The sequence below is a fragment of the Protomyctophum bolini genome, assembly GCF_963924005.1.
Source record: "Protomyctophum bolini genome assembly, chromosome: 10".
Lineage (NCBI taxonomy): Eukaryota > Metazoa > Chordata > Actinopteri > Myctophiformes > Myctophidae > Protomyctophum > Protomyctophum bolini.
In genome coordinates this window covers 44,200,293-44,213,860 of record NC_137871.1, presented here as the reverse complement: position 1 = coordinate 44,213,860, position 13,568 = coordinate 44,200,293, and the positions used below count along the sequence as shown (strand labels likewise).

The 13,568-nt window shown below is 44.2% G+C and overlaps 1 protein-coding gene across 1 annotated transcript; it reads left to right on the top strand.

Annotated features, from left to right (window-relative positions):
* Positions 1-3,287: 3,287 nt before the first annotated feature.
* Positions 3,288-5,452, top strand: LOC308322476 (uncharacterized protein). The gene is made up of 2 exons (XM_080773758.1): positions 3,288-3,307; positions 3,359-5,452. The coding sequence occupies exons 1-2, from the start codon at positions 3,296-3,298 to the stop codon at positions 4,223-4,225; spliced, it is 879 nt and encodes a 292-aa protein (XP_080629884.1). The 5' UTR covers positions 3,288-3,295; the 3' UTR covers positions 4,226-5,452.
* The last annotated feature ends 8,116 nt before the right edge of the window (positions 5,453-13,568 follow it).

Below are 13,568 nucleotides of genomic sequence, written 5' to 3'. Positions count from 1 at the left end.
CTCCTCCCAGTGAGACGTGGTCCTTGGTCTGCCCCCGGGGGTGTCCTCCCAGTGGGACGTGGTCCTTGGTCTGCCCCCGGGGGTCTCCTCCCAGTGGGACGTGATCCTTGGTCTGCCCTGGGGTCTCCTCCCAGTGGGACGTGGTCCTTGGTCTGCCCCCGGGGTCTCCTCCCAGTGGGACGTGGTCCTTGGTCTGCCCCCGGGGTCTCCTCCCAGTGGGACGTGCGTCGAGGACCTCCCTTAGGGAGACGCCCGAGAGGCATCCTAACCAGATGCCCTGAACCACCTCAGCTGGCTCCTTTCCAGGCGAAGGAGCAGCGGTTCAACTCTGAGTTTCTCTCGCGTGACTTAACTTCTCACACCCTCTCTCTAAGGGTTGACGCAATGGCTGGCCACCCGTCTCACACCCTCTCTCTAAGGGAGACGCCATGGCTGGCCACCCGTCTCACCCCCTCTCTCTAAGGGAGACGCACATGGCTGGCCAGCCGTCGAAGAGAACTCATTTGGGCCGGAGACAAGGAGACATGATAATTATGACACTGGGATTATCGACACCTCTTTTATTCTATTAATCAGACATTCATCAGAACTGTCACATGGCAACAGAAACAAATTAATATACAACAACTCAGCTCCCTGCAAGGGAAGCTTGTTTTGCTATTTTAAACTTTTACATGAAAAATACTTTATTCCAACAAAATACTGAGGAGTTTATTTGCATTTTTTTCCCCCCCATATTCTTTATTTTTATTTTTTATACAAAAGCTGTGTTTTTGTTTAATTTTGACTGTATGTTTGGTATAAGTATTCTGAGTTGGCTTTGTCCGCGGCGTAACCGTCTTTATATAAATACGTTTTGAAAAGCCTATGGAGAAAATGAACGGAGAATCATTTCCGTCGTTCTGAAAGGGGGCCTGTATAGATCTCCATATATGGAGCTGGCATGTTGTGACGTCACAATGCTGCGCGACCTCACCCATTATTAGCCAGAAGGAAATCCTGACTTCCTGAAAGTCATAAGATTTCCGTCGACTAAATCTACAGGTGATTTAGTCGACTAAAATGTGTTTTGGCGGGCCTTGATGCCGTCGTAATGACTGTTTTTACACTTCCTGAAAATATCCGATCTACAAGCTCACAACGCGTCGCGTTGTGAGCTTGTAGATCGGATATTTTATATCATTTTAGTCTAGTTTTTATCTGTTGGCGAAATTGTCAGTATATTTAGTCTTAGTTTTAGTCATCGTAGCTTAGTTTTCGTCAGTGAAAAAAGGTAGTCGACGAACATTTTTCGTCTTAGTTTTAGTCGACGAAAACAACACTGTGTCGCACTTTTCACTGGCACTGTTCTCACGCCCACGGGAGGGAATGGGTTAAACAGCTAGTGGATGGAAATGACGCTATAGTGCGTGGTTTCAACTTGTAGCATCTTTTACCCGCGCTACAAGTATAGAATCGGCGCACTATAGCGTCATTTTCATCCACCAGCTGTTTTAACCCATGTATAGGCCTGACGTCGAAATGAAAAAAAAAAAGTCTTCTAAATCCTGACAGTTTTCTGAAAAACCTCGTGTGTCTGTACCTGTGGTGCTCAATATTTCATGTCAATTAGGGACCCCAAAAATTATATGTAATATGTCTCCGCCCCAACCCCCGCCCCCCCCCCCCATCTGAAAATGTGTTGTTCCAGGGACCCCAACCCAGAAGCAAAGATTTGAGTTAAAATGTTCACTCTGTAATAATATACATTAAAAGATTTGAGGCACATTTTCACGATTTTTCAAAGATAGCAGACCTGCAAGCTGCATGGTGGCGCGCTACGAGCGTGTATAGATCTGCTATTTTTCCAATAGCTAAATTATAACATTTTTAATAATACAATATTTAAAACAATGTTTGTCCAATTTGGCATCAATGGAGTTCTCAATCCAATACGTATACAACACAGGCAGTGCATTTGATTCATAACCCCCCCCCCCCCACACACACACACACACACACACACGCCAGACCAAAAATACACAACTGCCCCAAAAAGGATCGAGGCTATACCCAAGATGTCATAGAAATGGCACCCAAGGGAGTATGTGGAAATTGCATTCTTTTTTTTTTTTAAAGGCGGGTGGAGGAGGGGAAGGGGGGGGGGGATTCCTAACCAGGTCACAGAGTCTGCATCCTTTTATAGTCACAGAGTGGAACGTCTATAACAACAGAGGCGTTATATATCTTCAATATGCTTCTTATATAGTTCGAAAGGTTTATACTGACCAGCAGGGCTGGACTGCAGGCCACAACAGGACGTACCGTACCGTACCGGGCCTATTCCCGGTGGGCCGCGAGGGCCGCGACCGTAGGCGGGCCCGCCATGATGAAAGATGGACCGGCAGGCAGGCCACCAGGAAAAGGTCCGGGCGTGCTGCCATTCTGCCAGGGCCATCATGGTATGATTTCACGGTACCTGCATGTATATCAGTGAGTGACAATTAATAAACCCTCTACAAAAGGGTTGTGTAGTTAGTTAGTTGTCTGTTGGTTTGTATATAATTTATGTTGTTCTGTAAAAGTGGTGTATATTAAAGGCTTGTTTGAATTTGTTTGTTTGTTTGTGTGTGTGTGTGTCGCGACGGAGCGGGGCGGTATAGAGTTTCTGCTATCTGCGCGCTGGTTGTGGTGGGTGGGCCGGTCTATCTGCGCGCTGGTTGTGGTGGGTGGGCCGGTGGTGGGTGGGCTGGTCGGTCTGGGCCAAATCCACGCGAAAATGACCGGGCCGAAATTCTTGTCCCAGTCAGTCCAGCCCTGCTGACAATATGGAAACCATTTCTTATTGAGGTTTAAAACCTGTCGGTTTACAGGACTTGGCACATGTTTTAAATCTTTTAAACCTTTTCCTTCTGTGTCCTTAAACATTAGTAAAAAGGTGTCAGGCTGAAGAACAGACAGTGAAACAAAGAGGGGGATAAGATACTGTTAAAAAACCCTTTTTCTCCGTAAAAATATATATAACATATTATTTACATTTTCCTTTTAATATACACATTGGTTCAGATTTTTAAATGAAAACAAAAAAATACAGTTTATATAGGCTTCAAAGTCCATTTGCTGTCGTTAAAGGCATGTGCAAGAGATGGAGAGAAAAAAACAAAATAAACATTTGAAAACATAATCTTCCGTTATAAATACTTCATGGTCCAATTTGCATTACAATTGGAATATGAAAATTAAACAAAATGAAAAAAAAAAACCCACACGTTTTGGACTTGAGCTCAATCTAATGGTTCTACAGAGGGTTCTACAGATGGTTCTACAGGTTCTACAGATGGTTCTACAGGTTCTACAGAGGGTTCTACAGGTTCTACAGATGGTTCTGCAGGTTCTACAGATGGTTCTACAGGTTCTACAGAGGGTTCTACAGGTTCTACAGATGGTTCTGCAGGTTCTACAGAGGGTTCTACAGATGGTTCTACAGATGGTTCTACAGGTTCTACAGATGGTTCTACAGGTTCTACAGATGGTTCTACAGGTTCTACAGATGGTTCTGCAGGTTCTACAGAGGGTTCTACAGATGGTTCTACAGATGGTTCTACAGGTTCTACAGATGGTTCTACAGGTTCTACAGATGGTTCTGCAGGTTCTACAGAGGGTTCTACACATCAGGATCAATCTAATGGTTCTACAGAGGGTTCTACACATCAGGATCAATCTAATGGTTCTAATGGTTCTACAGAAGGTTCTGCACATCAGGATCAATCTAATGGTTCTACAGGTTCTACAGAAGGTTCTACACATCAGGATCAATCTAATGGTTCTAATGGTTCTACAGAAGGTTCTGCACATCAGGATCAATCTAATGGTTCTACAGGTTCTACAGATGGTTCTACAGGTTCTACAGATGGTTCCACAGGTTCTACAGATGGTTCTGCAGGTTCTACAGAGGGTTCTACACATCAGGATCAATCTAATGGTTCTACAGAGGGTTCTACACATCAGGATCAATCTAAGGGTTCTACAGGTTCTACAGATGGTTCTACAGGTTCTACAGATGGTTCTACGGGTTCTACAGAGGGTTCTGTACACATGTCAGGATCAATCTAATGGTTCTACAGGCTCTACAGATGGTTCTACAGGTTCTACAGATGGTTCTACATGTTCTACAGATGGTTCTACAGGTTCTACAGGTGGTTCTACAGAGGGTTCTACACATCAGGATCACCCTCTGTGTGAATGAACGGCCGGCCCAGAGCCAGCTGCTTCATCGAATGCACTTCAGTTGTGAAGGAGTCCCAGTGGCGTGCACAGAGAGACACTAGGGGTGCCAGAGCACCACCTGCACCTTGCTGTCTGGACAGCAATGTGGCCCCTTTTTGAAAAACAAACTTGTTTTTGTACTGTGTACAGTATGTAAAAGTATATGTACAGTATGTGGGCCAACATGGTGACATTCATCAATTCTTGATAAATTAAAAAAAAGCTTTTTATAAAATTATACTTATATATAATTTATGCCCCAAAATCTATAAATCTCAACACTATGAAGGCAACCCAACGCGCTGCACAAAGGTGCCCTTTTTTCACCTGAGCACCACCTGCCCCTGCCCCTCTAAATGTCTGTGCACGCCACTGTGACGGACATTAAATGTCTCTAAATGTCTGTGCACGCCACTGTGACGGACATTAGATGTCTCTAAATGTCTGTGCACGCCACTGTGACGGACATTAAATGTCTCTAAATGTCTGTGCACGCCACTGTGACGGACATTAAATGTCTCTAAATGTCTGTGCACGCCACTGTGACGGACATTAGATGTCTCTAAATGTCTGTGCACGCCACTGTGACGGACATTAAATGTCTCTAAATGTCTGTGCACGCCACTGTGACGGACATTAAATTAGTTCACGCTTCAGAGGGCTATAAAGACTAAAGACATGTGTAGGTCTTTCATAAAAGGACGCAAAGGATTCTAATACGTTGTATGCTCATGTATTTAAAGGTATATTCAGTGATTTCACTCAAAAAACCTTAGGTTTCGTTTTTGGCTGTGGGACCTAAGCCTTCGTCCAATCAGGATAGAGAGTCAAAAACGAAGGTTTTTTGACCCCCAGGGGTTAACTGGGGACAGGGAGGAACTCCTTATATGGTCAGCACACTCTATAGTAGAGAGGATTATCACAACAAAACAAAAAAAAATAAGTGATATTTGAATTAAGTGAAATCACTGAATATACCTTTAAAATGTATGCAAATGAGCAAAAAATAAAGACCCAGGTGACATAAATTATCATTCATTATAATCTGTGTATGGAGCCCTGGAACCAAAATGGACGGCTGAGAATAAATAATCTCTTTACACTTGAATATGACATTGTTTAAAAAAAAAAAAAAAAAAAAAAAAAACAGACCATAATCTTCAACACAAATAATTATGCCCTATAATACGGTTACACTTTGATCTCATGACACAATATCTCACACAAAGTCTGTAATTCACATCAACGTTGCTGAATTTTTTACCCTTCATTAAATCACAAAAAAAGTGCTAAGTGCTTCTTCAATTATGGAAGAGGAGGAGGTCACAGTTTTGAGGGAATCACTTAGAAAAAAGGAAACGAATAATATAATGAATGAACTCATTCTCCCACAATGCAGTATAGGAAGGTGCAGGAAACCGTAGCAAAAATAGCAGATCTACAAGCTCGTATGGCGCGCCACCGAGTGGCGTGCCATACGAGCTTGTAGATCTGCTGTTTTTGAAAAATCGAAGAGCGACTGACATTTTTTTTTAGAATCTGATCTCAGGTCAGAATGGAAAACTGTCAGGATGTGTAGAAGACATTTTTTTTTTAGAATCTGATCTCAGGTCAGAATGGGTTAGTAGGAATAACCCCTAAATATCTCGGCAGATGAGATCAGTGAAAACGGGAAACTGTCTTCGCTCTCCAAAAGGCCTATAGTGTGTGTGTGTGTGTGTGTGTGTGTGTGTGTGTGTGTGTGTGTGTGTGTGTGTGTGAGAGAGAGTGTGTGTGTGTGTGTGTCTGTGTGTGTGTGTGTGTGTGTGTGTGCGTGTGTGTGTGTGTGTGTGTGTGTGAGAGTGCTTGTCGACAGTAATTCAGCATAATGGAAAAATCTTGTCACTTGCTGTGAAAGAGTAAATAAAACAGCGCGACTCCTCTTCAGATGCCTCTCGGAGAGCTCAAGGGCACGACGATGAGACAGAACATCTGATGGACTATATCCGTATATATATTCCGCCGCAGTGGGCTTACAGACATATACAGTAACTATACAACATACAGTATACCAGTATGTTCAGATCCAGGACTTGTCACCGTGATTTGCGGCGGTGCGAAATGTGTGAAGCACGAAGACTGGGGACCTTCGCGGGGCACCTTGGGGCGGCTTCAACGTCAATGTCATTATACTGTACTTGTGAACATGGATGGGTTTGTGTACGTTACTGTACGCGCTCGCACGCCACGCCACACTCGCTCGCACGCACGCCACGCACGCACGCACGCCACGCACGCACGCCACGCACGAACGAAGCTTATGAATCTCCACCAAGAGAATCGGGACGCGTTCTGTTCTTTTCAGGTATAGTGACTGACTGACTGACTGACTGACTGACTGACTGACTGACTGACTGACTGACTGTGCAGAGAAGCATGTGTGCATTAATATAAGCACTGATGACTTCTTTGATCGATAAAGCTTATTTGAAAAGTACATTTTGGCAACAAAAAAAAATATATATATATATAACACCATAGTTTTTACGAAGGACATCTTTATGAAAAGGAAATCTTTAAAAAAAATAGATATTCCTTTTTTTTTTTTTTTTTTTGTTGCTTCATCGAGCATCGGAATAACAGCATGACAAACACAACAAGGTACCGTCTTGTAATCTTTAAAAAACAAACAAAAAAAGGCTCCAAATGACTTAAAGGTACACTTCACCCTTTTTGCAAAAAGATATATGTTAATGACGTTTAGAAGCTTTAGAACACTTTCCTGGGGGTCTTTATGTGTGTAATATGTGGTTTTAGATATTTTAGATTGTAGCAGTGAGCCTGTTGTCTCTGATGTCATGGACACTGGTCTCACTACCTTCCTGGACTACAATTCCCATAATTCTTTGGTGCACTGCTCCTCCTTGTGGATAGGGGGGAGAGCTGTCTTACTGAGACAACATGTAGTCCAGGAATGAAGTGAGCCCAGTGTCCATGACATCAGAGACAACAGGCTCACTGCTACAATCTAAAATATCTAAAACCACATATTACACACATAAAGACCCCCAGGAAAGTGTTCTAAAGCTCCTAAACGTCATTAACATATATTCTTTTGCAAAAAGGGTGAAGTGTCCCTTTAATGAAATAACTTTGGCAACGTCATTCACCTCCAGACGCCCTCTGTGCGGTCAGTCGTTATAATCACATCCCACCTGCCCGGGGGGGGGGGGGGGTCAGTCGTTATAATCACATCCCACCTGCCCCGGGGGGGGGGGGGGTCAGTCGTTATAATCACATCCCACCTGCCCGGGGGGGGGGGGGGGGGGGGTCAGTCGCTATAATCACATCCCACCTGCCCCGGGGGGGGGGGGGGGGGTCAGTCGCTATAATCACATCCCACCTGCCCCGGGGGGGGGGGGGGGGGGGGTCAGTCGCTATAATCACATCCCACCTGCCGTGACTGTTAACAGGTTAACAGGTTAACACGGACATGCTCGTCAAAGAGTCGCTCACGCTGAGGCTCCGCCCCCCGACGGAAGCCGAGAGAATCAGCCACTTTTCTCCCAAGGACGTCCGTCTGTCCATCCTGTGTCCTTCTATGTGTCCTTCTCTGTGTCCTTCTCTGTGTCCTTCGCTGTGTCCTTCTCTGTGTCCTTCGCTGTGTCCTTCTCTGTGTCCTTCTCTGTGTCCGTCCTGTGTCCTTCTCTGTGTCCTTCTATGTGTCCTTCTCTGTGTCCTCTTCTATGTGTCCTTCTCTGTGTCCTCTTCTATGTGTCCTTCTCTGTGTCCTCTTCTATGTGTCCGTCCTGTGTCCTTCTCTGTGTCCTTCTATGTGTCCTTCTCTGTGTCCTCTTCTATGTGTCCTTCTCTGTGTCCTTCTCTGTGTCCTCTTCTCTGTGTCCTTCTCTGTGTCCTTCTCTGTGTCCTCTTCTCTGTGTCCTTCTCTGTGTCCTTCTCTGTGTCCTCTTCTCTGTGTCCTTCTCTGTGTCCTTCTCTGTGTCCTTCTCTATGTCCTTCTATGTGTCCTTCTCTGTGTCCTTCTCTGTGTCCTTCTCTGTGTCCTTCTCTGTGTCCTTCTATGTATCCTTCTCTGTGTCCTTCGCTGTGTCCTTCTATGTGTCCTTCTATGTGTCCTTCTATGTGTCCTTCTCTGTGTCCTTCTATGGCCATTCTGCGCGAGTTACACAAGCCATAGCGGACCCCCGGAATTTACATTTTAATTGTGTGTCCTCCTCTTCCGGGGGGTGGGGGGGGGGGGCGTCTGCAGAGGACCAGGAGGCGGAGCAGCAGCATTCGGGGCGACCTCGCGGCGGCGCACAACGGCGACGGCGGTCGTCAGGAGACGAGACGGAGGAGCAGGAGGACCGTCATACGCACGACTCTGTGGCGCCCCGAAGACACGCCTTCTCCCGAAGACACGCCTTCTCCTGCTGAAGACACGCCTTCTCCTGCTGAAGACACGCCTTCTCCTGAAGACACGCCTTCTCCTGCTGAAGACACGCCTTCTCCTGAAGACACGCCTTCTCCTGAAGACACGCCTTCTCCTGCTGAAGACACGCCTTCTCCTGAAGACACGCCTTCTCCTGAAGACACGCCTTCTCCTGCTGAAGACACGCCTTCTCCTGCTGAAGACACGCCTTCTCCTGAAGACACGCCTTCTCCTGCTGAAGACACGCCTTCTCCTGAAGACACGCCTTCTCCTGCTGAAGACACGCCTTCTCCTGAAGACACGCCTTCTCCTGCTGAAGACACGCCTTCTCCTGCTGAAGACACGCCTTCTCCTGAAGACACGCCTTCTCCTGAAGACACGCCTTCTCCTGCTCCCGACCCGGCAGCTTCCCGTTGGGAAGCACAGAATACCTGGAGGGGAGAGAGAGAGAGAGAGAGAGAGAGAGAGAGAGAGAGAGAGAGAGAGAGAGAGAGAGAGAGAGAGAGAGAGAGAGAGAGACCTTGGTCAAGTGAAGTCAAATTAAACTTTACATGTGCAGCTATAATTTCACACACACAGGGGAACTATACTGAGATATGCACAGCATTGAGAGCATCATGAGTCATGACACACAGCTATGTTAAACATACATGTATTTAACCATAGTGGCATCATGAGTCATGACACACAGCTATGTTAAACATACATGTATTTAACCATAGTGGCATCATGAGTCATGACACACAGCTATGTTAAACATACATTTATTTAACCATAGTGGCATCATGAGTCATGACACACAGCTATGTTAAACATACATGTATTTAACCATAGTGGCATCATGAGTCATGACACACAGCTATGTTAAACATACATGTATTTAACCATAGTGGCATCATGAGTCATGACACACAGCTATGTTAAACATACATTTATTTAACCATAGTGGCATCATGAGTCATGACACACAGCTATGTTAAACATACATTTATTTAACCATAGTGGCATCATGAGTCATGACACACAGCTATGTTAAACATACATGTATTTAGCTCTGATAAATGTACCAATTTAGCCAGGCTAAAGTATACAGTATGAGTCGACAAAGAAACAGTTAAAAGGTTAAAAAGACAACGAGGGATCTTTGAATCCAATGATGAGTAAACGTATTGGTTCAGGAACCATATTTACAATTACAATAGAGCGTCACAGTCCCTCCCCCTTTCAGAACAACGAGTGGCCCAGGAAATAAATCCCAATGCATTTTTCCCTCATAGGCTTTTCTTAAAGTATTTATTTAAAGACGGTTACGCCGCGGACAAAGCCAACTCGGATCGTGACAAATCATGACAATGAACACAATGTTTTGGGGGCCGATCAAATCATTTATAAGAAGAAAAACAAAACAAATAGTGTTGTCTCCTGCCTTAATTTTCTTCTTTCTAATGATTTGATCGGCCCCAAAACATTGTGTTCATTGTCACGATCCGAGTTGGCTTTGTCCGCAGCGTAACCGTCTTTAAATAAATACTTTAAGAAATGCCTATGAGGAAAAATGAACGGCGATTCCTTTCCTGGGTCTCTCGAGGGGGCGGGACTGCGACGCTCTATTAACAATGTAGGCGTTTACCAGTTGCTCTTAAACCGGAGCGAACCAGCAAAGCATAAACATGGGATGTTACAAAATGTAACGCAGCTATTTTAAAGGTTTTATGACATTCATTTTCATTTATTTTTGTTTTTGTTTTTGTTTTTTGTTTTAGGTTTTATGACCTCAATTACACCCAAAAAACCTGAACTTTGAACATTCAGTGGATTTTCTGTGGTCTGAAGTTTTCTTTGGGGTTTGGAAGCCTTTTGAGCTACAATGAAAACAGGCAAACACAGTGAAAACAGTGACATCTGCTGGCAAATCCCATTGACATATATGGGATTTGCAGGCTCTTACATCACAAACTGCCGGCAAATCAGAGCACCTGTTTGAGCCAGAAAACCCCAGATCACAGAAAATCTACTGAATGTTAAAAGTTCATGTTTTTTGGGTGCAATTGAGTTTAGAAAACCTAAAAAAAATAAGAAAAATTCCAAAACCTTTTTTCTTTAATGTCACAATCCCTTTAATGAGCAGTAAATACCATTAACCCAAAGCATAAAAGAGAAGAAAAGCCATTTGGCAGTCGTGATAATAATATGACATAGCTTGTATAGTCTGGCCCTAATTACATTTGAAAGAGAGGGGAATGCATGTTTGGCTGTGGCATACAGTAGTCCTATGTCTCTCTGTGTGTGTGTGTGTGTGTGTGTGTGTGTGTGTGTGTGTGTGTGTGTGTGTGTGTGTGTGTGTGTGTGTGTGTGTGTGTGTGCGCGGGGCTGTGCGTGTGCGTGCGTGCGTGGCCACATTTACGGACTAAAACCATTAAGGGCTGTTTATGCCAACACCCTGACCAAATACAATTCCTGCTGACAAATTAACCGTGACATTTACCTATACGCTCAGAAAGCCCTTAACCCATTCTGAACGGGAACCCATGTTGGTGTCAGCATCATGTCATGCTTTAGCTATTGAAAAAATAGCAGATCTACAAGCTCGTAGCGCGCCACCGAGTGGCGCGCTACGAGCTTGTAGCTCTGCTATTTTTTTTTAAATCGAAGAACGACTGACATTTTTTTTTAAATCTGATCTCAGGTCAGAATGGGGTTATAATCAGACCAGTGTGTGTCCTATAGTGGAAACCTCGTATGAATCTGATCTCAGGTCAGAATGGGTTAACGGTAAAGAGGCTTTTCAAAGGGGAAACATGCCACGCCACAACGTTTCACTCGAGCAGAACCCGCAAAATTGCTTACATCTTGTGGCATTTAACCCCGTGCGTGTGCGTGTGCGCGTGCGTGTGCCTGTGCCTGTGCGTGTGCGTGTGCGTGTGCGTGGGCGAGACACGGTACGACTGCCTCCCGACCTCCATCCAACATGGCCTCATGTCCTGCTCAACTTATATTCAAGTTCATTTTATTCACCAATCAATGCTAGCTTTTTGGAAGCCAATCTTATAGCCAATCACAGTCAAGGCAGGATTTCAGAGAATGTGCTTATTTAAAGTGCTGCAGGCAAATGGTGTTAATTTGGCGGCCGCCATGATGCTGAAACATAATAAAACGCCTATAATATCTTTGACTAAACAAGGTAGAAATATAGACTGAAGTGTCATTTTTTTATGTTTTCATATATATGGGGAATACAATTCAATATTCTGATTTGAAATCAAGTGTGAGGAAATTGCTTAAAATTTCATACGTATTGTGAAAATTGACATTTATTGGCGAATATTTATTGGTTCATATATTTGGGAAAGTGACCCAGACTATCAGGATGGAACAATTATGCGCAGGCAACTTGACTTTTCAAAGTTGATTTTTGATCGGGAACCCGTTTTGGTGTTGGCATCATGTTATGCTTTAGCTATTGAAAAATAGAAGATCTACAAGCTCATAGCGCGCCACCGAGTGGCGCGCTACGAGCTTGTAGGTCTGCTATTTTTGAAAAATCGAAGAACGACTGAGGGGTAAAGTCACTTCATACTTTTATTACCAGACACAGCATCATATGGAGTTATATATACCGATAATGATGTCGTTGTGTTTATACTGTTGTGTGTCACAGAAAACACACTGGAGAACAACGGATATAGCTACGGCCAATTGAAACCACGCTATATATAAATATACAAACATATATTGGGGGTGGTGAGTCTATCTGCTATACAGCTGTATTTCAGCCTGAGTGTGAATCCTGCTGTGAACCGAGTGATATTACAGTAAACATCGGCATTGTCTAAAGCTGCCATTTTCACAAATCCAGGCCTCTTTTCTAAACAAACAGCCTTTTAACTATAAACTATATGTTGGCCCCTGAGGGTCAAACATATAACATCTCACAAAACAGAAAAGCATGACAGAAAATGCATTAATTTCACAAACAAGAACAGCATTATAATAATAAGTATAACGAGTAAGACGCGCGAACGCGGGAAGCGAACGCAGATCGTAAATAGCTCCATATATGGGCACAAAAGGGGCCAGGTCCACAACAAACAAATCATTCAGCTCCATATATGGGGACAAAAGGGCCAGGTCCACAACAAACAAATCACTCAGCTCCATATATGGGCACAAAAGGGGCAAGGTCCACAAATACAGTAAGCGATGCAACATACTCCATATTTGGATAGCGGGACAGACACACGGACGGACGGACACACGGACAGACATGATCTGCTAGGTCTCATAGTAAGTGCTCACTGCATTCGCAATAAACACATGAACCCTAGCCTCCCTGTTCTGGGCACAAGGTGGCTCTGTTTGACTCCATGTACAGTACACGGTAGCTAGGGGGTGTGAATAATGAACAATCACTCCCCTGCACAATCGGCAATAAAAACGAATAAGAACTATACCAAACCCGTTCTAAAACCTAATTAAAACTAACTGTTAATTAGAAAGGGGAAAAAGTGTGGGTCATGACCGGAAGAATAAGGTCGCGAATACAAGTAGCCGATATCAAATAAAATAAAATTAAAATAAAATTAAAGGGGGACGAAAGAATACCAAAACGGGCCTTCATGGGCCGGCTTAGCGGTCCAGGCACCTTGGCTGGCAATCCAGCTGCATTACAGTGTGTCGCGGGTTCGAGTCCCGATCCCGACGGCCTTTACTGTGTGTGTGTGTGTGTGTCCCATCTCTCTCCCTGTTTCCTGTCTCTATCTTACTGTAATTATCAATAAAGGCCCAAAAGATATCTTTAAAAAAAACCCATTTATTTACACAATGTTCAACCCTCTATGAGACACAGTTCATTCTCTCTTCTCATTGGTCAACCCCTCTATGAGACACAGTTCATTCTCTCTTCTCATTGGTC